At 45.5% G+C, this 20318-nt stretch overlaps 1 protein-coding gene and 1 long non-coding RNA gene across 7 annotated transcripts in view; both read left to right on the plus strand.

The window, feature by feature from the left end:
• The first annotated feature begins 591 nt into the window (after positions 1-591).
• Positions 592-4626, plus strand: LOC140688964 (uncharacterized). 2 transcript variants are annotated; one of them, XR_012063802.1, is made up of 3 exons: positions 592-645; positions 2884-2993; positions 4392-4626. It is a non-coding gene; the product is annotated as an uncharacterized lncRNA (long non-coding RNA). The 2 variants fall into 2 exon arrangements; XR_012063801.1 differs by lacking the exon at positions 592-645 and adding an exon at positions 1016-1114.
• Positions 4627-16805: 12179 nt separating this feature from the next.
• The window catches only part of LOC140688965 (uncharacterized), a 56141-nt gene continuing 52628 nt past the window's right edge, over positions 16806-20318 (plus strand). For all 5 annotated transcript variants that reach the window (XM_072948944.1, XM_072948947.1, XM_072948943.1 and 2 more), the window contains exon 1: positions 16806-17572. In XM_072948944.1, coding sequence (XP_072805045.1) covers positions 17029-17572 — 544 coding nt within the window. In that variant the 5' untranslated portion in view covers positions 16806-17028. The remainder of the gene's footprint in view (positions 17573-20318) is intronic.

Below are 20318 nucleotides of genomic sequence, written 5' to 3' on the forward strand. Positions count from 1 at the left end.
GCCCTGTGTAAAACATGAAATGTGGACGGCCTGGTGAGCACAGCTCTGCCCTCAAGACCTGTTTCAACTCCTCTCTTCCCGGGAAACAGCATCTCTAAGCCCGTCCTTGGTGACCTCACAGAGATCACCCAAGTGGCCCAGGCTAGTGACCGGGAACATGTACCTTCCTGCAGGCAAACCCTGACGTCCACTGATGCATCATATACTGGCAAAGAGTGAGTCCCTGTGCATTGATCTAACAGCTGCCAAAGGCCCAAGAGGTGGTGTGTGGGACATGCAGGGGTGAAGGAGTGTAGGCAGTGCAAAAGTAACTGATGACAGGCGTGCAGGGGCTGTGGAGGGTCAGGCAGTTCAGGGGATGCGGGAGTGGAGGGATGCAGAATTGCAGAGAGTAGCAGGGGTGCAAATGTGCAGGGAGTGTAGGGATGCAGGGAGGTGCTCAGGGACATGGCCAGGATTAGAAGGCAAGTGCACATCCTTGCAGTCAGCCTGACCCCGGGAGGCTAGTACAATGCTTTTGGGCGGCGGCGGCGGCGGTGGCGGTTGGGAGGCTGCCCGGGCAAGCTGGTCGATTTCTTCTCTTCCCTGCAGCCTGGCCTGGGGTGGGGCTTGGCCGCCAGAGATTCGCCAGATTTTGGACTCCAGGTAAGCTTGCTCCTGGGAGGTGGGGCGGTTAGGTCAGGGGGCGGCGGGAGCGGCAGAGGGGCGGAGCGGGGCTGCCCCTGGCGAACTGGTGGAATAGCTGCCTTTTCCCGGCTGCCGGGCCTGGGAGCGGCCTCTGCTTCCCCAGGTGGCCGGACACGCCTGCCCCCTCAGCTTACTGAGTGGGGAGCGGAGGCGGTGTCGTTAAGCTGCGGGGCCCACGGGGGGAGGGGGGCTGCCGCGGGGAAGCCGGTCAATTCGCTCCGCTCTCCCCGGCGGCGGAGCCAGGGGCGGCTTCTTCTGCCCTAGAGGAGGGACGCGGGTCTCCAGGTGAGCTTGCTCCTGGGAGGCGGGGCGGCGGCGGCAGGGGGAGGGGATGTGTTCCAGGGAGCTGCTTGATTTCTTCTCTCCCCCGCGGCCTGGCCTGGGGGCGACCTCTGCCGCCGGAGATTTGCCTGAGATCCGACTCCAGGTGAGCTTGCTCCTGGGAGATGGGTGCGGTGCGGTCAGAGGGCCGGTAAGGTGGTGGCTGAGGGCATAGGGAGGCTGCCCCGGAGGAACTTGTGGATTAGCTCCCTGTCTGCACTGCGTGGCCTGAAGGTGGCCTCTGCTGCGCCAGGTCCCGGGACACTCCTGTCCCACTTTGCCTGCTGAGGGGGGAGGCAGGGTAATAAGGGTGCAGGGGTGGCGGTTGTCGGGAGCCTGCAGCGGGGGAGTGGGCCCATTTGTTCTCATCTTCCCCGCGGCTTGTCCTGGGGGCGGTCGCTGTTGCCCTGGGTTACGAGACCCGTGTATCCTAGTCGGCCTGACCCCGGGAGTTGGACTTGGTATGTTGGGGGTGGTGGCAGCAGCGGCAGGTTTTCCCATGGAGCTTGTCCATTTGCTCCCACTTCCCCCCATGGTTTGCCCTGGGGTCGGTCCCTGTTGTCCCAAGATTGCCGGACGTCCATCTCCAGGTCAGCCTGCTCCATAGAGGAGGCCACTTTGAAGTCAGGGGCAAGAGTGGTGGCTGCTGCGGGGGTAGGGGCTGCCTTGTGGGGCTGGTGGATTGGCTCCCGTCTCCCTGATGGCCTGGTGTGGGCGTGGCATCTCCTGCCTCAGATCACCAGACACACCTGTCCCACTCAGCCTGCTGGGGGAGGGGCGCCCTGGGCGGTGACTTCAAGGTGCGGGGGTGGCGACGGCGGGGGTAGAAGACATGCAGCGCGGAGCCTGTCAATTTGCTCTCCTCTTCCCTGCGGCCAATCCTGGGGGCGTCCTTTGCTGCCCAAGAAGCCGGATGCCCGTCTCCAGGTCAGCTTGTTCCTGGGAGACGGGCTGGATGCGGTCGAGGGGCAGAGGCAGCTGCGACGGCCGGCTGCCTCGCCTAATGGGGCCACTTCTTCTCCTCTCCCCTGACCTGGCCTGGGGACGGCCTCTCCCCCCCAAGATTCGCCTGACACCACACACCCGGTCTGGTTGCTCCTGGGAGGTGGGCGCTGTGAGATCAGGGGGTGGAGAGGACAGGGGGCTGCCCCTGGTGAGCTGGAGGATAAGCTCCCATCTCTCTGGAGGCCTGACATGGGGGCGGCCTCTGCTGCCCCTCATTCCCAGGTCACACTTCTCCGGGTCATATTTCCCCGGGGTTGCAGTAGGGTGCGGGGGCATCAGTGTGTTGGCGGGGGTATGGAGCCTGCCGCTTGGGAGCTGGTGGTTTAGCTCCCATCTCTTCCGCAGCTTGGCCTGAAGGCAGCCTCTGTTGCCCCAGGTCGCAAAGCATTTTCCCTGACAGGTTAGCCACCGGAGGTGGGCAGGATGGCTGACAGGGTTGAGGCAGCCGCCAAGGCAGCGACGGAGGGGGCTGTCCCTGGCCAGCTGGTCAATTTGTTCCCATCTCAACCTTTGCTGCCCCAGTTTCACAGAACTCCCTTCTCCAGTTTATTCTTCTCCTGGGAGGTGGGCACAGTGCATGCAGCCCAAGGTCTGGGCTTTCCCCTGGGGAGGGGCAGAACTCTCTTGTTCTCCTTTGTCTTTATTCTTCAGCGAAGTGGTTACTGGACGCAATTCTTAATTCTGAGAATGTGTAGCCTGTGTTACGGAAGAGCTGCTGGACAGTGAGTTTTCTGGGTGGATTTTCACATCAGCTGATGCCCCAGGCAGGCAGGAAAGCTATTACTCAGAGCTTCTTAGTCTGGAGTTGGCTGTGGCCCCGCAATCCTCACCACGCTTTTTAAAAATGTGTTACTCCCCTCTTTTTCCTAGGTGACATTTTAGGTTATTGGGTCACAGATTGCTGGCACACTCATCCCTGTTCTCAAACATCTTTTAAACATGGGTGAAGTGATAAGTAGGGGAAGATGATTTACTGAAAGGTAAGAATACTTAAATTCGCATTAAAGCTACATTCTGTCAATCTTTCTCAAATGATTTTTCTCTGATTCTAAATCCACGACCTAGTGAATGTTGTACTCCTGTGTAAATCATTGATCTTCACATCACATTTGTTGAGTGGTCAAAGAGATTTGTTAATTAGATTATTCCTGAAAGGAAAAGTTCTGGCTTTTCAAAATTCCTTGTCTGATGTCACCCAGGCAGTCACAGTAGAAGACAGAGCTGATATAAAAATCCCTCAGCTGCCTGAACTGCAAATCTTCTGGGATTACTGATCCCTGAAATGCAGGTGACTCTTGATGATAATCTGGGGGATAGTTTATATGATCAGATTCTTCCAGTCCTATAAATGGGTTCCATGGCCCCAGCCCCGGGAGAACTGGTCATAAGGGCCATATCGTGAAGGGTGGGATGGGAAGGCAAGGTGTAAGAGCTGGAATCACTGAGCTTCCACACTCACTAAACACAGACTCCAGAGCCTAATTGTTGTCAGATTCTGTTCTGGATTTGAGAGTGTGTTCATACATGATTCTTGCCCTTCTGGAGTCACTGCCTGGGTGGAAGTAACCTTTACATAGATCTGTGGAGGATGACAATTAAGTAGATGGGCTTTTATGGTTCTCAGAGTGCCCAGGCTTGCTCTTCCAGGCACTCGTGGGACTAACGAGAGTCATGTTATTCACTCATTCACCGATCTATTACCCTTGAATTGATCACTCGTCCCACAGTAAGTGAAACAAGGGATCAGGAAGCTGAGTTTTGTCCCCTCTCCTATCACTGAATGTATCTGTCAGTCGGGCGCCCTGCGTATGCATTGTGAAATGGTGGTATTTCGTGCCCAATGGGGCAGCCCTGTCAGTTCTGAGAATCAGGGTAGACACGTGGGTAGGACAGCACCCTGACACACATGGCACCCCCCCACCCCGTGAGACAGCATTGTCGATGCTCAGGTGACCCGATGTAGACCGTGGTGCTAAACCTGAGCATGTTTAGTGATCCTGGTGGCTATGGAAATACAGACTACCGGTCGCTACCTCTGGAGACTCTGAGGGTGTGCACCCCAGAATACTGCATTTTAAGAAGCAATTTAACTAATTCTGATGAAGAGATCTGAGTGTCCCACTGAGAAACACTGGTGTGCGGGGCACCAATATTGAGGATTCTCAGGGAACGATGTCTTTTCAGGATGGTCCAAGGGCCCTCACTTGAGAGTTTTGCCTTGGGTTTAATTGTATGTGTTCAGAAGAGATGTCTTTCACTTCCAGTGCTTGTCAGCATGCTCTGTGCAGGGATTTGCTCTCAGTAGATGGCAAAAACTATGACTCTTCAGGTCACCGATCTACAGTGTGAACGATATTTTATTTTGGTTTTCTTTATAGCAATGCAGAGTCTCCCGAGAAGAGATTCAGACTGAACAGCTTTGTGTCAGACTTTGGAAGACTGCTGCTGCCCAAGGTGTTCTCTGGCAGTGCAATGACGAATCTAGGCCCCTCTTTCACTGCTACATCAATGAAGTGGACCACTTGGACAAGGCCAAAGCTGGTATCCCTACCATAGCCCTTTAGAGTGATATTCGGCTCCAGGAAGTCATCAGATGCAGCAGGTGGCCAGAGGAGGAGCCGAACAGACTCATGAAATGTGTCATCCCCAACTTCATCCACACGGACCAGAACTCTTCCTTTGGGGAAGATGATCTCCTGATTTTGTAACTACCGATTGTTCTAGAAAATAAGCCAGTTGCCCAGAACTCACACAAAGACTTGAATTGAGAAACGTGCTTTGTCAGGTATCTTTCTGAAGATGTGAAGTCTGTCTTTGTATGGCAGGAAGTCCCCTTTCACAAAACTGTATGTGTTTGTGTCTGAGAGAGGGAAATGGAGACAGACAGAAAAACGAAGAAGCAGAAGAGAGCCCCCTCAGAAGAGAGAGAGTTAAGGTGAGTTTTTGTGCCTTTAATAAACATTTGGGGGTTTGGGGGGAACAAAGTATTTACACTGTCTTATTCTCCTCGTTGGAAACCTTGGCCCCGTCCTCAGTGTCAGTGGCTTTGAACGGGGGTTGCACTCTGCGTTACATCTGGCGCTGCCACTTCCACACTCTGCCTTTAGCACGTTGCTTTGCCAGTCAGGGTTGTTACCATTTTAACTGTAAGGTGAGGAGTCTAGAGTAGATGATACACCCCAGCTCTGCTGTTTTGCAAATTTCTGATTTCATATTCGGATGAGGCTGGGATACACCCAGAGCAGTATAAACCAGGCCCTACCTCCTGCCTACTGCAGGGGCATCCCTCAGGTCTGTGCCTTCTACTCAACCCTTTACTGAGCCCAGCTTTTGTCAGGAGCCCAAGTGCCTACCGGGATGGCAGGGGACTTGTCTTTCATGGTCACGGTGGCCTACAATTCTATTGGTTGTGCTGAAACAACTCTTCTGAGATCCTCCACCCACCCTTGCTCACACCTAAGGACAGCCCTAAGGTTCCTTTCCTAGGAGGAGGATCAATCCATGGTGCATTTTATGACAATCCTGTCCCCAGGAATGCAAGGAAGTTTATCAGCTGAGTGAGGGGAGGTGCCTCTGTGTCCCTGTATCTCTGTCTGCTCACAGTTCCCTGCCACCGGCTACTGAACAAGAAGTGCTATTCACCATGCTGTGTGTTTTGCAAATGTGTAGGTGATGGTCTTGTGGCTCGTGTGTGGGCTTTGATTTGGGAGGGTGAAGGGCTTATGTATACCTCATCAACATGTATTCGAGGTGGCCTGGTGCCACACAGATTTGATTCATGAAGGCATCAAGCCTGCACACTGGTTTGGAAACAACTTGGTTTTGATCATTCACACTGCATGCATGGCTAGCTGCTAATCTGTGGGTGATTTTTTCATTTTAGATTTATTCACCCCGTGCCTTGCTTAAGCTGATAAATACATTTATTTCACCAGAATATTCTCTGATTATTTGTTTTCACACATCCAGTTTTTTAAATTCCTTTAAAAATGATTCTGTGTTTATAATGCCTCCTAATTTCTATCATCTCTATGTTCCCAGTGGCCTGAGCCATGCACCAGATTTGATGCCGGAACTGTTCCACCAAAAGAAGTCCCTTCTCCGTAATATCTTTTGAGGAAAATATTATTCTTTAAGGCTCTAACAGTAAATCGTAGAACAAAGCATGGAACATTTCTTGTAGTTAATATATGTTCGTGCAAAAAGAAATGATATTTTTATTAAACACTGTTGATTTTAATAACTTTTAAAATGTGAATATTGTTATTCATAATTTAAGTAACCAAATAAAATCACAGTTATTTATTATGAAGATTGAAAACTATTTACACGGTCTCTTAATTAGAAGTAGCTTTATTAGAAGACTGAAGGGTATTTAAAAGATGGAAAAATACCCATGATGACACCATCTTTTTTATTAACTAAATATCAAGAACTGTGCAGGGTTATGATTTGACCACCTGCAAGCTGTCAAGTTAGCATGAGGTAGTTTGTGGATGCTGCCAGAAGACAGGAGACTCCCCCAGGATCAGAGAGAAAGGACTTCCTGCCAGCACAGCAGGCAGCCTGTGGTTCATGTTCACGTTGGTTTCTGAGTTCCTTTCCGATTGCTGTTGTAACAAAGGACCACAGACTCAGTGGCTTAAAGCAATACACATACATCTTCTCACTGTTCTAGGGTGCAGAATTGCAAAGTCAATGTCACTGGGCTAAAACCAACGTGTGGCCAATGCTACGTTCCACACCGAGGCTCTAGGGAGAGATTCGTCTTCCTACCTTTCCCAGCTTGCAGAGGTGCTCACACTCCTTGGCCCAGGGCCCTGTGTCACTGTGACCTCTGCTGCCACTTTACATCTCTGTCTCTGACTATATAGATATAGAGGAAGAGTCTTCTATATCTGGTATGGACCCTTTTTCCTAAATGGACATTGTATCCCTATTTATGTGCAGATGAAAACCACTTCCCTCCAGGGTTCAGTGGCATCAGCTCACAAGGTGACCACTCTGGGCTTTAAGTGTCCTCTTTTTATTGTCACCTGGGAACTTCTCTCTTCATAGTTAGCTCTGTGTTACTTTGTTGTATTTTACCCGGCATTACTGAAAGTTTTCTTAAAAGGGATCCTAATTAGCTCTGTTTACCTGTTTCCAGAGCTGAAAGCTTCAGTTCTAGAGTATCTGTTTGATTTTTCTTAAAAATACATTCCAGTATATTTCCCTGCTGAAAGTCTTTACCCTGTTATCTATTCTCCCAACATTTCCTTATTTTCTTGAATATATTAAAAGTATTTTATAGCCTTTATTGGTAACTCTGATTCGTACATCACCTGGGGGTTTGCATCCTTTGTCTAATGCTTCTTATACTCATATTATCTGTCATACAGTCTGGACATGTTGCATGTCAAGAAATTCTTTATTACATGGTAGACATTGCAAATGAAAAATGCATATGTTATCTTCCGTGAGAGGTTTTCTACCTTCCCGTTAGGCAGACAGTGTGAGGGACTGATCATGTCACTCCAATAAGGCGCTGAGGTGGATCAGGACTAAAGTGCCTTTTTTCATAAAACAGATTTGAGGTATACTTGGCAAAATAATTTTCACACGTTTGAAGTGTACAGCTTAATACGTTTTGATGTAAGTATATCCCCAAGAAACCATGACCACACTCAAGACAGTGAACATACCCATCACCCCAAAGCTTCTCTCCTGCCTTTTGTTGTCCCTCCCTCCCCCCCATCTCTTCCCCTGGAAACCATTGATCTGCTTTCTATCACAAGATATTGGTTTGCATTTTCAAGATCCTTATATGAATGGATTCATGCAGTATCTACTCTATGTTGTCTGACTTCCTTCATTCAGTGTAATTATTTTGAGAGTCATCTGTGTTGCTGTATTAATAGCTTATTTACCTTATAGCAGAGTATTGTTTAGTGCTGCGTTTTACTGAATAGTTTATTGTGAGCAGTATTTGGATAGACCATCATTTCTTTCTGCATTTACTTCTTGATGGATGCATGGGTTATTTACAACTTGAGCTATTATAAATAAATTTGCAGTGAATATTTGGTTACAAGTCTTTGTATGGATATCTGCTTTTCTTTTCTAAAGCACCAGATGAGGAATTTCTGGGTTATATGGTAGATAGGTGTTTAAATTTCTTAAAGAAAGTGTTAAAGACTTTTCCAAAATGGTTGTACTATTATAAATTCCTCGTGGTGTGTATCAGTTCTGGTTGCTCTACTTCCTTGCCAGCACTTTGTAAGGTCGGTCTTTCTAATCGTATTCATTCTAGTATCTATGTGAACTAGTATCTCACTGTGGTTTTAAAAAGCATTTCTCTAATGACTAATGGCATCTTTAATCAGCATCATTTCATATGCTTATTATCCATCTGGATATCTTTACTGAAGTGTGTTTCCTGGCCTCATTCATTCATTCAGGTGTTTGCATTATTATTGAATTTTGAGACCTTTTTATTCTGGATCAGATACAAAGAGAGATCTTTATCAGATATATGATCTGCAAATAACTTCTGTCTATGGCTTGTCTTTTCATTTGCTTAGCAGTGTTTAGAAGAGCTTTGAAGAGTCTTCATGTTGATAAAGTTCACTCTATCAGTTTCTTTTTAAAATAGATGATACTTCTGGTGTCATAGCAAAGAAATATTTGCCAAACCCAAGGTCATAAAGCTTCAGCCTATGCTTTTTCTCCTCGCTGTTTTATAGTTTTAGATTTCCTATTAAGATCTATGATCCATTTTAAGTTAAATATTGTATATTTTGTGAGGTGTGGATAAAAGTTCATTTCTTTCTTTTGCGTATCACTATCTAATTGTTCCAGCACTACATGTTGAAAAGATCCTTTCTCCACTGCATGCTTTTTGAGAATCAATTGTCTATATAAGTTTTGGTTTAGTTCTGAACATTCTATTGTGTTCCATTATTCTATTTTCCTGTTTTACACCAACACCATACTTTCTGATTACTGTAGCTTTATAAAAAAGTGTCTGAAAATCAGATAGTGCAAGTCTTCCAGCTTTGTTTTTCTTATTCAAAGTTGTTTTGAATATTTGGGATCCTTTGAATTTTCTTTTTTTTCCATGTGTAGAAGTGTTTCACTTTTTTTTTACATTTTTTTCTCTGTGATTTATCATAACATTTTGTGTATATTTCCCTGTGCTATACAGTGTAATCTTGTTTATCTATTCTACAATTTTGAAATCCCAGTCTATCCCTTCCCACCCTCTACCCCCCCCGGTAACCACAAGTCTGTATTCTCTGTCCATGAGTCTATTTCTGTCCTGTATTTATGCCTTGTTTTTGTTTGTTTTTGTTTTTTAGATTCCACATATGCGCGATCTCATATGGTATTTTTCTTTCTCTTTCTGGCTTACTTCACTTAGAATGACATTCTCTAGGATCATCCATGTTGCTGCAAATGGCATTATGTTGTCGGTTTTTATGGCTGAGTAGTATTCCATTGTATAAATATACCACATCTTCTTTATCCAGTCACCTGTTGTTGGACATTTAGGTTGTTTCCATGCTTTGGCTATTGTAAATAGTGCTGCTATGAACATTGGGGTGCAGGTGTCATCCTGAAGTAGATTTCCTTCTGGGTACAAGCCCAGGAGTGGGATTCCTGGGTCATATGGTAAGTCTATTCCTAGTCTTTTGAGGAATCTCCACACTGTTCTCCATAGTGGCTGCACCAAACTGCATTCCCACCAGCAGTGTAGGAGGGTTCCCCTTTCTCCACAGCCTCTCCAGCATTTGTCATTTTTGGATTTTTGAATGACGGCCATTCTGACTGGTGTGAGGTGATACCTCATTGTAGTTTTGATTTGCATTTCTCTGATAATTAGTGATATTGAACATTTTTTCATGTGCCTTTGGATCATTTGTATGTCTTCCTTGGAGAGTTTCTTGTTTAGGTCTTCTGCCCATTTTTGGATTGGGTTGTTTATTTTTTCCTTATTGAGTCATATGAGCTGCTTATATATTTTGGAGATCAAGCCTTTGTCGGTTTCACTTGCAAAAATTTTCTCCCATTTCGTAGGTTTTCTTCTTGTTTTATTCCTGGTTTCCTTTGCTCTGCAGAAGCTTGTAAGTTTCATTAGGTCCCATTTGTTTATTCTTGCTTTTACTTCTTCTAGGAGAAAATTTTTGAAATGTATGTAAGATAATGTTTTGCCTATGTTTTCCTCTAGGAGGTTTATTGTATCTTGTCTTATGTTTAAGTCTTTAATCCATTTTGAGTTGATTTTTGTATATGGTGTAAGGGTGAGTTCTAGCTTCATTGTTTTACATGCTGCTGTCCAGTTTTCCCAATCCTTTGAATTTTTATATGAATTTTGGAATCAGTTTTTAAATACCTTACATCCTGTTCTGCCAAAATTCCACACATGTCTTTGGCCATCTCCAAAGCCACATTTTCTGAAGAAGTCTCTCTAGATCCCAGATGAAAGGAATTTCTCTTTCGTCTGTGCTCCAATCACATTTGATATTATTTGATTACCTTTATTCACATTTGGCTGTATGTACTTCTCTGATCTTTCCAGCCATATAGTAAATCTCAAAAGATTAGGAATCTTGACTTGGTCCCCTCTGTCTGCTGAGAAATTAATTCTATGCTTTGCAGGAGTGAGCCCTGCAGCAAGAGGTATCTGCAGCACACATCTAGCTCATTGCTTGCATATTGTCAAGGAATCCTACAGATTTAGAATTGTTTATTGATTGTTGTCTCCAAGACGGCTCAGTCTTTTTTATTTCTATTGCAACTGCTGCAGTTTCAAAGAACAATGGGCTAATTATTTTCCAAATATCAAATCACACTCTAATTGTGTTGTCACACAAATTATGTGCTGCTGTGTCTTAATAACCTGCTTAGTGTTCACAGGCTCCTTCACTCATAGAACTTTTGGGAGAATGTCATATCCTTAGAGATAGTAACGCTGTCTTTGGCGACCCGAGCAGCAGTATCTGAACTCACTCCTGCTGTTTTTCCTGTGTCCCCTCTAGCCTTCCTCCAGCCCTCCATGGAGGGCCCTACATTTCTGCCTTGGAAAAGCCTGTTGCTTCTCAGGAAGACTTCCCTATGAAAGATAATCATGTCCTTCTTGTGGGGACATTCAGTCCAGAGACCTGACAGCAGGGGAAAATGTTTAGCCTGCATTTGGTAGGACCTAAATTCTTCCATACTTATTAGAAGCAAATCCAATGAGGAAACTGTTTGGCATCTAACAAATCAGCATAAATGTCTGATAAGGCAGATCAGCTTCCCCATCCCACTTAATGGTCATGTTGATGTGACACCTTGGCTAACATTTTCTCCTGTGAGCAACGTAAAGTTCAAGACGTTAAGAATGGCTTTTTTTTCCTCCTTAGTCTTTCCACATTCATTGTGTTTCGTGAGATTATATGAATCCTGCTTATTTTCAGCACAGTACTAAGCTTTTTAAAAGGATCATGTGTTTAAAAGGCTAGTGGACAATTTTTTAGAAGACAGAAATCCTCAGATTTTGGTCCTAGAGTTGAATCTTGGTTAGTGATGAACGAAAATTCCCATTAAAATTTTAAATTCAGTGATATCAAGTTTTAAAAATAGTTAAATATTAGTCAATTTCATTAAACACTATAGCAGTTATTTACTTTTAAGCCTGTTTCTGGGGTAACTTTGCATTGATTCCCTCCCTTTATTGATTCCCTCTTTATCAAATCCTTGAGAGCCCCTGTCGTCATTGTCAGTATCATCATCATCATCATCATGGAACTGATTTCTCTGGAAGATTCTAGGAAAATAAAGAGGTGGACGGGGTTATATGTAGGTCAGTGTGTGCATATACAATAAGAACAGCTGTCAGACATTAGATGCAAGATACCCATTTCATTTAGAGAAGAATGTGGTCATGAAATCCTGATGTGATGAATGAAGGAAGCAGTAGGAACAGGATAGTCAGTGGAAAGGAGGAGGAATTGAGTGAAGCGGGGAGCATAGATCCTTGGTTAGGTGATCAGCACATTGGTGAGAATGAGGGGAGTGTGATGGCAGAATCATGTCCCTCCCCGGCCACAGGATAGCCACCTGTGACATGTTACTGTACATGGCAAAAGGGATGTCAGATATTTTAGAACAAAAATCTTAGAGGATTTCTGTTTCCTAAATTGTCTATTAGTTAGCCTTTTAAATCCATAGTACATTATTAAAGATTAGTGCAGGGGCACAAATAAAAAGGATTCATATAATCTCACCAGACATACTGAATGTAGAAAGATAAGGAAGAAAAACAGTCACTTATAAGTGCCTTGAACCATAAATTGCTCGTGAGAGGAAATGTTACACAAGGTGAATGTCACGGCCACATACATACTGCCTGAGTGGGATGAGACAAGGGGATCCTGAGATAAGACAATAGGGTGAGTAGCCTGGATTGTCCAGGTGGGCCGAATGTAATCACAGGGTTCCTTAAAATGGAGTATATTTCCCAGCTGAGTTTAAAATCAGAGGGAGGTGTAGCCATGGAGCAATGTTCAGAAAGGCTGCTGGCCATGAAAATGGAGGAAGTTGATGGGCACAAACTAAGGAAGGTGGGTGACGTCTGTAAACTGGAAAAAGAAAACAAAACAAGGAAACATTCTCTTCTAGACCCTCTAGAAGGAAGGAACCCTGCTGGTACCTTGAATTTAGCCCAAGGAGAACTGTGTTGTATCTCTGACTTCCACAGCCATAAGCTGATAATTCTGTGCTAGTTTAAGCTATTAAGCTTATGGAAATTTGTTACAGTGGTAATAGGAAAATAACATAGTGAGCGGTAGTGTAAGGGATTAAAGGTATAGGATGGGGTGTGGATAGAATTCTGACATTTACCGCTAAAAAACAACCAGGTGAAGTGGGAAGGTGTTTTAAGGAAGACCTACCTGGCAGGGCTGTCAAGCAGACTGGAGCGAGCGGAGCCTTGGAGTTAGAGGAATCAATTAAACCTCTACCAGAAAAATAAGGAATAAAATGTAACAGGGCTTCAGTGTTAGTGGATGTAGGAATGGAAATGGGCAGAGAGATATAAACATTATTTTGAATTTAACTACAGGTTTGACGACTGCATGTTGGGGAGAGTTAGCCGATGTGTGGACTGAATGTTTGCATCCCCTCAAAATCCTTATGTCGAAACCCCATCTCCCAGGGTGATGGTATTGGGAGGCGGGGCCTTTGGGAGGTGATTAGTAGGATAAAATGAGGTCATTAGTGTAGAGCCCTCATGAATGGTATTAGTGTTTTTATACAGGGCCCCAGAGTGCTTGTTTCTCTCTGCTCTCTGGCCCATGAATATAGTGGGAAGACAGCCATCTTCGAGCTGGCAATCCTCTCCCAGATACATTGACCTTGAAAGCCTCAGCCTCCAAACAGTAAGGAATATGCTGGTTGTTTAAGCCACCCGACCCACGGTAATTTGTTACAGCATCCCAGACTGACGAAGACAGTGGAGGATAACACTGAGTTTGGCACTGATTGACTGGAGAATGCTGAAACCCAGGGAAGTGGGCAGCACAGACGTTTACTCATTTAATCCTGCCAACACAGTAGGGGATAAAGTCTACATATTCCTCGCTATTTGAAAGGTAAGGAAAAAGAGGCACAAATAATAACAACGGCAACGACAACAACAACAACAATAATTTGTCCAAGATTCACACAGAACTCCCTGGAGGGAGAGTGAGAATTAATACTTATGCAGGCTGGCCCCAGAGCCCCTGCTCATAACTACTAAGTCAGACCATCTTGCTTATGTGGATCAGTTGTTTTCAACTGTGATATGAGGGTACTGTGTCCAGTAACTTATAATTTCAAAATACCTCACTGTAAGGGAAACATTAGTCGCAGGCATTACAAACCACCGAAAGCAAGACATACAAAAATAACTTGTTAGGGCAAGATAACCAAAAATGTTTTTAAATATTATACCTTCTGACCCTTTGCAATAAAATGTTTATTTATAATTCTGTCTGGCTACAGAATAACATCATAATCCTGCATGTGGCTCATGGCTCCCATGTTGAACAGCACGGGCCTAGAGAATTTAAATGACTTGCCCAGCCTTGCCCAGGAAGCTCATGGTGGGATCAGAGCTATAGTCTGGGACTTTTCCTTCCTATCCAACAAGTCTCTCATGGAAGTTTAGAAGCTTCTCCTTTGGTGCCCAGCTGTCTATCCATACTTATGACATCTTGTCAGGTGCCCCGGCCTGCTTCTGAATATCAGCTAGAACCCACTTCTGCTCATTTTTGGCCAGGTAATACCTTCTAGCAACTTCCATTGCCTTCTTGGCATCAGTTCTTACCTGGAAGGGTAGTGGCTAGAGATGGAAATGTGTCCACATGACAGGTTTTTCATAAATATAGTAGGAGTGGTCAAGAGAATAAAACGCCAGGAAGACGAGTGGAAGCAGGTCATTTAATATACAAAATGCATACTTTCAATGTATGTTTGTGTTTCCGAGTCCAGGCTTGTTCTACTCGTGCATTACAGGCCAACACATCAGGAGACCAGGTTTTGGGGCAAGAAATAGTGGCTTTAATTTGTAAAGCCAGCTGAGAAGATGGTAGACCAATGTCCTGGAGAACCATCACCCCAAGTGAGAATTCAGGCTTTTCTTATATTAAAAAGGGGAAGCGGGAATGCTTGGTTGTTGCAAACTTGGTGTGTGAATTCTTTGTTGTTAGAATCCTTGGTTCTTTCAGCTCTTCACCTGGGTCAGATCCGTGTAAATCTCCAACAAATAAATGTTATTTTTTGTTCTGTATCTTGTTACCTTTATATGAACGGAAAAGTGTTAATATCCTTCAAAGTCAGAGCCTTGAGAATAGTGTCTCCTGTATATTTCAGGCTCTAGGCAACATTGTTTCACAAAAGGTGCAGAAACAACAAGACTAAGCCTAGGAAACAGGGCACATTGTCAAAGTCAAAGGAACAGATCTAATATGGAGTCAGACTTGTTCTTTCCTATTTCAGTAGTGCCATGGAGAAGGCACTTTTGGCAGCTTTCTGTAGGGTCCTGGAGGCTTTCTCTCTCAGCCTCTGGGCGCCTCTATTGAAAACCGGTCATCGCTATCTGCCCTGCTGGAAAAGCACTCCGCCTGTTTTGCCCTGAAGATGTGTTATGTTTATAACTCATCTCTACTCCTTGGAAAACAACTCAATAAAAACTTAGTTGGTTTTCCAGCAGCTCTGGGCAGGGGTGAGGGATAGCTTGTTATTATTTTATAAAAAAAAAAATAAAAGAAGTCTTAAAACAGCACTGGGCACATAGGAGAGAGACAATCAATGCTTCCTGGCTTAAATCAAAAGTGATGACTCAGTGAGTCCATGGCTGCTGTATTTTCTGATCTAGTTATTCCTTTGCTCCATTACACTTTTATTTTAACTGAAAAAGAAATATATGCATATGGTTAAAAAAATTCAAACAGAGCAAAAAATACTCAAGTGAAAGAAGTTTTCCCTCATCCTCTGTTCTTACACGCCTCCCGTAAGACGCCACTGATTACAATCCTTTGTGTGCTTTTCCAGATATGCTATGCACATTCCCACCAATGTATGTAAATTCATTTAAAGTTTTACTTATATTTACTTAAAGGGATTTAAATCCTCAAGTGGCTTCTGCCACAGTAATAGAAAAGAACAAATCTGACTCCATATTAGATCTGTTCCTTTGACTTAAACCCTGTGCTCTGTCTCCAAGGCTTCATCTTGCTTGTAAAACAATGTTGCCTAGAGCCTAAAATATACAGGAGAGCCTATTCTGAAGGCTTTGATCTTTAAGGGTATTTAACACTTTTCCAATCATATAAAGATAACAAGTTGCAGAATAGAAAATAACGTTTGTTTTGTTGGAGGTTTACAGGGATCTGACCCAGGCAGATAGCTGCAAGAACAAAGGATCCTAACAAGAAGGAATTCCTACACAAAGAAATTTGCAAAAACCAAGCACATAGGAAAGGAGCCTGAATTCTGACCTGGGGAGATGGTTTCCCAGGACATTAGTTTGCCATCTAGGTCTACAGAAACTATCTATTTCATGCCCCAACAACTGGTCTCCCAACTTACTGGCCTGTCCTGCACTGAGGAGAATGAATTTGGACTCAGTAACACTTCTACCTACCTAGCAAGCTGGGCACTGGAACTGAGGGCAGCTCTCCCACACACAGGGGCCTACTGTGAGCCCTTGATTATTCCCCAAAGTTGGGGTGTGGTTTACTCAGGCGGGATGGGGACTATGCACCAACACTCAGGCAGTCTGCTCCTTCTGGGGCTCTGACATTTTACCTCCCGCTCCCTGCCAGCTCAAAACTTGGGACAGTGAAGCTAAGGCAGAGATCCTGCCTCCCTGTTTCCCAGCGTGTAAAACAGGAATGTGTACTCTTCCCAAGGTAGTTCTGAGCGACACCTGCGGGTGCTTGGTTCCCGGAGCAACAGTAAACCCAGCTCCTTGTGGGGGCAACGGGTGAGATTTCTGCAGAGACCTTAGCTGGAGGGCTGGGCCAGGGACGTAAAATATGAGCTGTGGGCATTGAAGGGTTAAAGAAAGGTGCATAGGCAGGACTGCTGCCTCCTTTGTGGTGCCCCCAGAGGTAAAACGCTTTCTCCCCGTCTCTGCAACTCCCCTCCCAACTCCAGATACCTGCCTTCTCTCTGCTCCTCCTGTCCATCTGTCTCCCTCCACTTTTCCCCTCCTCCCCTCCTCCTACATTATTCTCCCTCCCTCAGTTCCCCACCTTCTCTCTCAGGATCCAGAGCGGATCGCTGGCCCTCCTGCGCATGCGCAGTCGATGCCAGCTGGACCGCGGGTTGGAAGCTCCAGCTCCGAGCGGAGGATCGGCCCCAAAGGCTTCACAGCCCTGTCGCCCGGTAGGCCTTTGGCTCCTGCCTGGGGCCGGGCCTCTGGCTGTGGAAGTGTAAGGTGGGGGGATCTTGGGAAAGGGGTCATTCGGCTGCGGGAGGGCGGTCGGCTTGTCACAGCCCCCCATGGCGCCAGTCAGCGTGTGTTCTGCTGAATTGCTCGGGCCAGGCCCCTCTGCCCGCGCCACCTGCCCCGGCGCCCCGGCCACAGCTGTCCAGGGCCAGGTGTGCCCCTGCCGCCACTTGGCTCAGCCGGGATCCCCTCAGTTCACGGCCGGCGTCCACTTCCCCTCTCCCGCCCGCGAGTCCTCTCCTCCCGGGCTTCCTCTCCTCGGCCGCCGGCCCGTCCCCGCCCCTGGGCGGGCTGCGTCCCGGGCGGACGTGGTCTGCGGACCCGGACGGGGGCGGGCACCTGGGGATGGGGCTGAGGTTGAGGCTCACCTCCGAGCGGGGCTGCAGCCCGCTTCCCCCACCCCGCTCTCCCTGCCCCGCGACCCCGGGGCTGCCTTCCTCTCCCTTTCCCGCTCTCTGAGGTACAGATCAGCGGCGTGGGCGCTGCTCTCCCAGCTAAGAGCCTCCGGCTGTAACGCCCAGCTTCTGGTGGAGTCGGGAAAAGGGAGCGACAGTTCTGAGGGAGCTTCTGTCTCCTTGCTCAGTATTTCTGCCCCAGGTAAGTACCTTGAACACTTTCAGGTGTTATGATGGCTGTGCTTGTTGATGTCACGTGTTTTTATAGTAAGAGGGATTAAAGTGGTGAAAGCAGGGCTTGGTTCAGTTAAAAATGAGCTGAAGGCATGAGGCTGTGACATCCTCCATCCTTCACTCTCCCAGGGTGAAACGTCAGACCGTCGATCTTAAAAAGATACTTTCAGTCCCTAACTAGCCCAGCCCAGCTAGTGTGTGTTAACAGGAACAGCACCACCCGAGGCGTTGGAGTCCCAGGGATATTGCAGTCCTAAAGAGCTCCTGGCAAAATCTGTTTTTTTTTTTGTTGTTGTTGTTTTGTTTTGTTTTTTGTTTTTCTTAAATTGTGGGACAGACAAGTAGTATAGAGGGAAAAATAATTGGCAAGAAGGATTTTTTCATATAACAGCTTTATTGTGATATTGTTCACACACCATGAAGTCCACCCACTTAAATGTTACAATTCAGCAGCTTTTAGCATATTCACATTTGTGCAACCATTATTATTCCAGAACGTTTTCATCACATCAGAAAGTCCAGTGGAAATGAATGACCTATCCACTCCTTCCCACTGGTGGTTCTAAAGAAGTTTCTTGGCTGTTCCTGACCATAAATTAAGTTGTTACATTCCATGAAATATCTGGGAGGAATTCTAATCAGAATTGCAATGAATCTGTCTATCAAATCAGGAAGAATTAATGTCTTTATGGCATAAACTTCTTCTACACATGAATATATCTGGGACCCTATCTTTTCATCTGTCCAGAGCCAGGCCTATGGGAAATCCTCATTAATTCTTGGGTTTGTGGATGATGAGATTCAATACATCATTAGATGCAACTGTAGACTTTCACAGAAGAGAAAAGTAACCTCCTAGAAGCCAAGTGATTCTCTGATGGTTAGAATTAGTGACAGCCAGTGCTGGAGTGTTTGAGTGGACTTGGTGCTTGCAGAGTTCTCCACCATCTACAGCTAAGGGGATTACAGTGTTCTTTTACTTTTTTTATGATGTTGCTTTTATTTTTGCTTATTATATAAAATTATTTTTTATTGAAGTGTAGTCAATTTACCATGTTAGCTTCAGATGTACAGCAGAGATTCAGTTATAAGCATATGCATATGTATATACATGTCTTTCAGAATGTTTTTAGTACAACTCATTACAAGAAATTGAATATAGTACCCTGTGCTATATAGTAGGTCCTTGTCATTTAGTTTATATTTATTAATGTGTATCTGTTAATCCTCCCTTTCCTGCCTGCTAAAAACAGTTTGCTTTCTATGTCCATGAGTCTATTTCTAGCAGCACCACTTTTGCTAGTAATATATGCTGGTTGGCTGCTTTCGGTTTCTGTAATTCCATCTTATGTGTGGGCGTTTTTCTTCTGGTGGGCTTGTGTGTGGTTTGCACACGTGATAATAGAGATCTGTATTTGGGCGAACTCCAGGCCTCGTGTAGTCCCTGGTACAGAGTGCCCACTGAACTGATGTTTGAACTTGAAAAAAACAGTAAATTTTGGAATTTCCACTATGGTTGAGACTTCCAGGTTTCTATAACCTGTTTAGCTCACCTTAATGTTGGCTACACCCATACTGGGTAATTTGGTGGAACTTCATGGTATGGTGATGTAGAGACAGGGCCTTGTATGCTTCTTCTCTTTCTGTTTTGTAACACTCATTCTCCTGGGACTTCCAGATCCTCCCCCAGAAGTGCCCAGGGCTGGCTTGGTGCTGCGCTGAGGCAATATTTGTTAATAAGGCCTTTCCTCATCTCTTCTGAGCCACCGTTTCTTTCTCTGCACAATGAGGGCTTAGACTAGATAAGCGCTTTTCAGTTTCTTTTAAAGCCATGTTTCCTTTGAGAAACAGAAAATGCAAATCTCTCCTCTCAACCCAACCTTTTAGATTTTGATAAGTCCTCCAAGGAGTGACATAGCTCTTTGTGGAAAATTGATGTGATTGTGATTCCAGGTGACAGAGAAAATACTCTTCAGAGATTTATTGCAGGGAGAGTGCAGGAAAGGGGCAGTATGTCACACTTTCTAGTGTAAGCACTGGAGCAAAGGCTTGGGTTTAAATACGGTGTCTGACGTGGCCTCTCTCTAATCCTGCACAATGTGATAAACCTCTCTCCCTAGTTTCTTAATGTGTCAAGTTGGGGTGATAATATTTTAAGGCTTTTGTGAAACATTATTCACATAAGCCATTTGTGTCTCGGTAGATACAAGACCTGCTAGAGAGTCAGGTATTTCTTTACAAATATATATATATTGTCCACAGCACTCTGTCTGTGTGTATTTTGAAGTTCCTGGAGGGTGAGTGTTGAGTCTAAAGTCCATCGTGGGACAGGTGGCCCATGGGTCTGTGTGCCTCAGATGGCCCCCTCCTCCCCAGTCCTCTTCCTCTCAGTCCAGGTTGAAGTTCCCTAGTAGATTTTCACAGAGGTCTTGTGGAAAAGGCTTTTCATTTTATTGTTTCACCAAGCAGGGTTGCCATCATGATCTCTGTGGTCAGATTTTGGTGACCTGAACGCTATGCAACTGGGGATTTCTATTTAATAAAAAGAAAAAATTACAAATACAAAATTAGGCCTAGGGTGATGGCAGGGACTATTGAAAGTGGGGACCATTAGCTTTGTTAGCTTCAGGTGCAGTGGCCTCTGGCCACGAGGACCCTTCCTCGTGCTCTGAAGTTGGGGAGACCAGTGGGTTCAGTGGGAATATTTACTGAGT

Source organism: Vicugna pacos, chromosome 24, assembly GCF_048564905.1.
Source record: "Vicugna pacos chromosome 24, VicPac4, whole genome shotgun sequence".
In the NCBI taxonomy this organism is placed as follows: Eukaryota; Metazoa; Chordata; class Mammalia; order Artiodactyla; family Camelidae; genus Vicugna; species Vicugna pacos.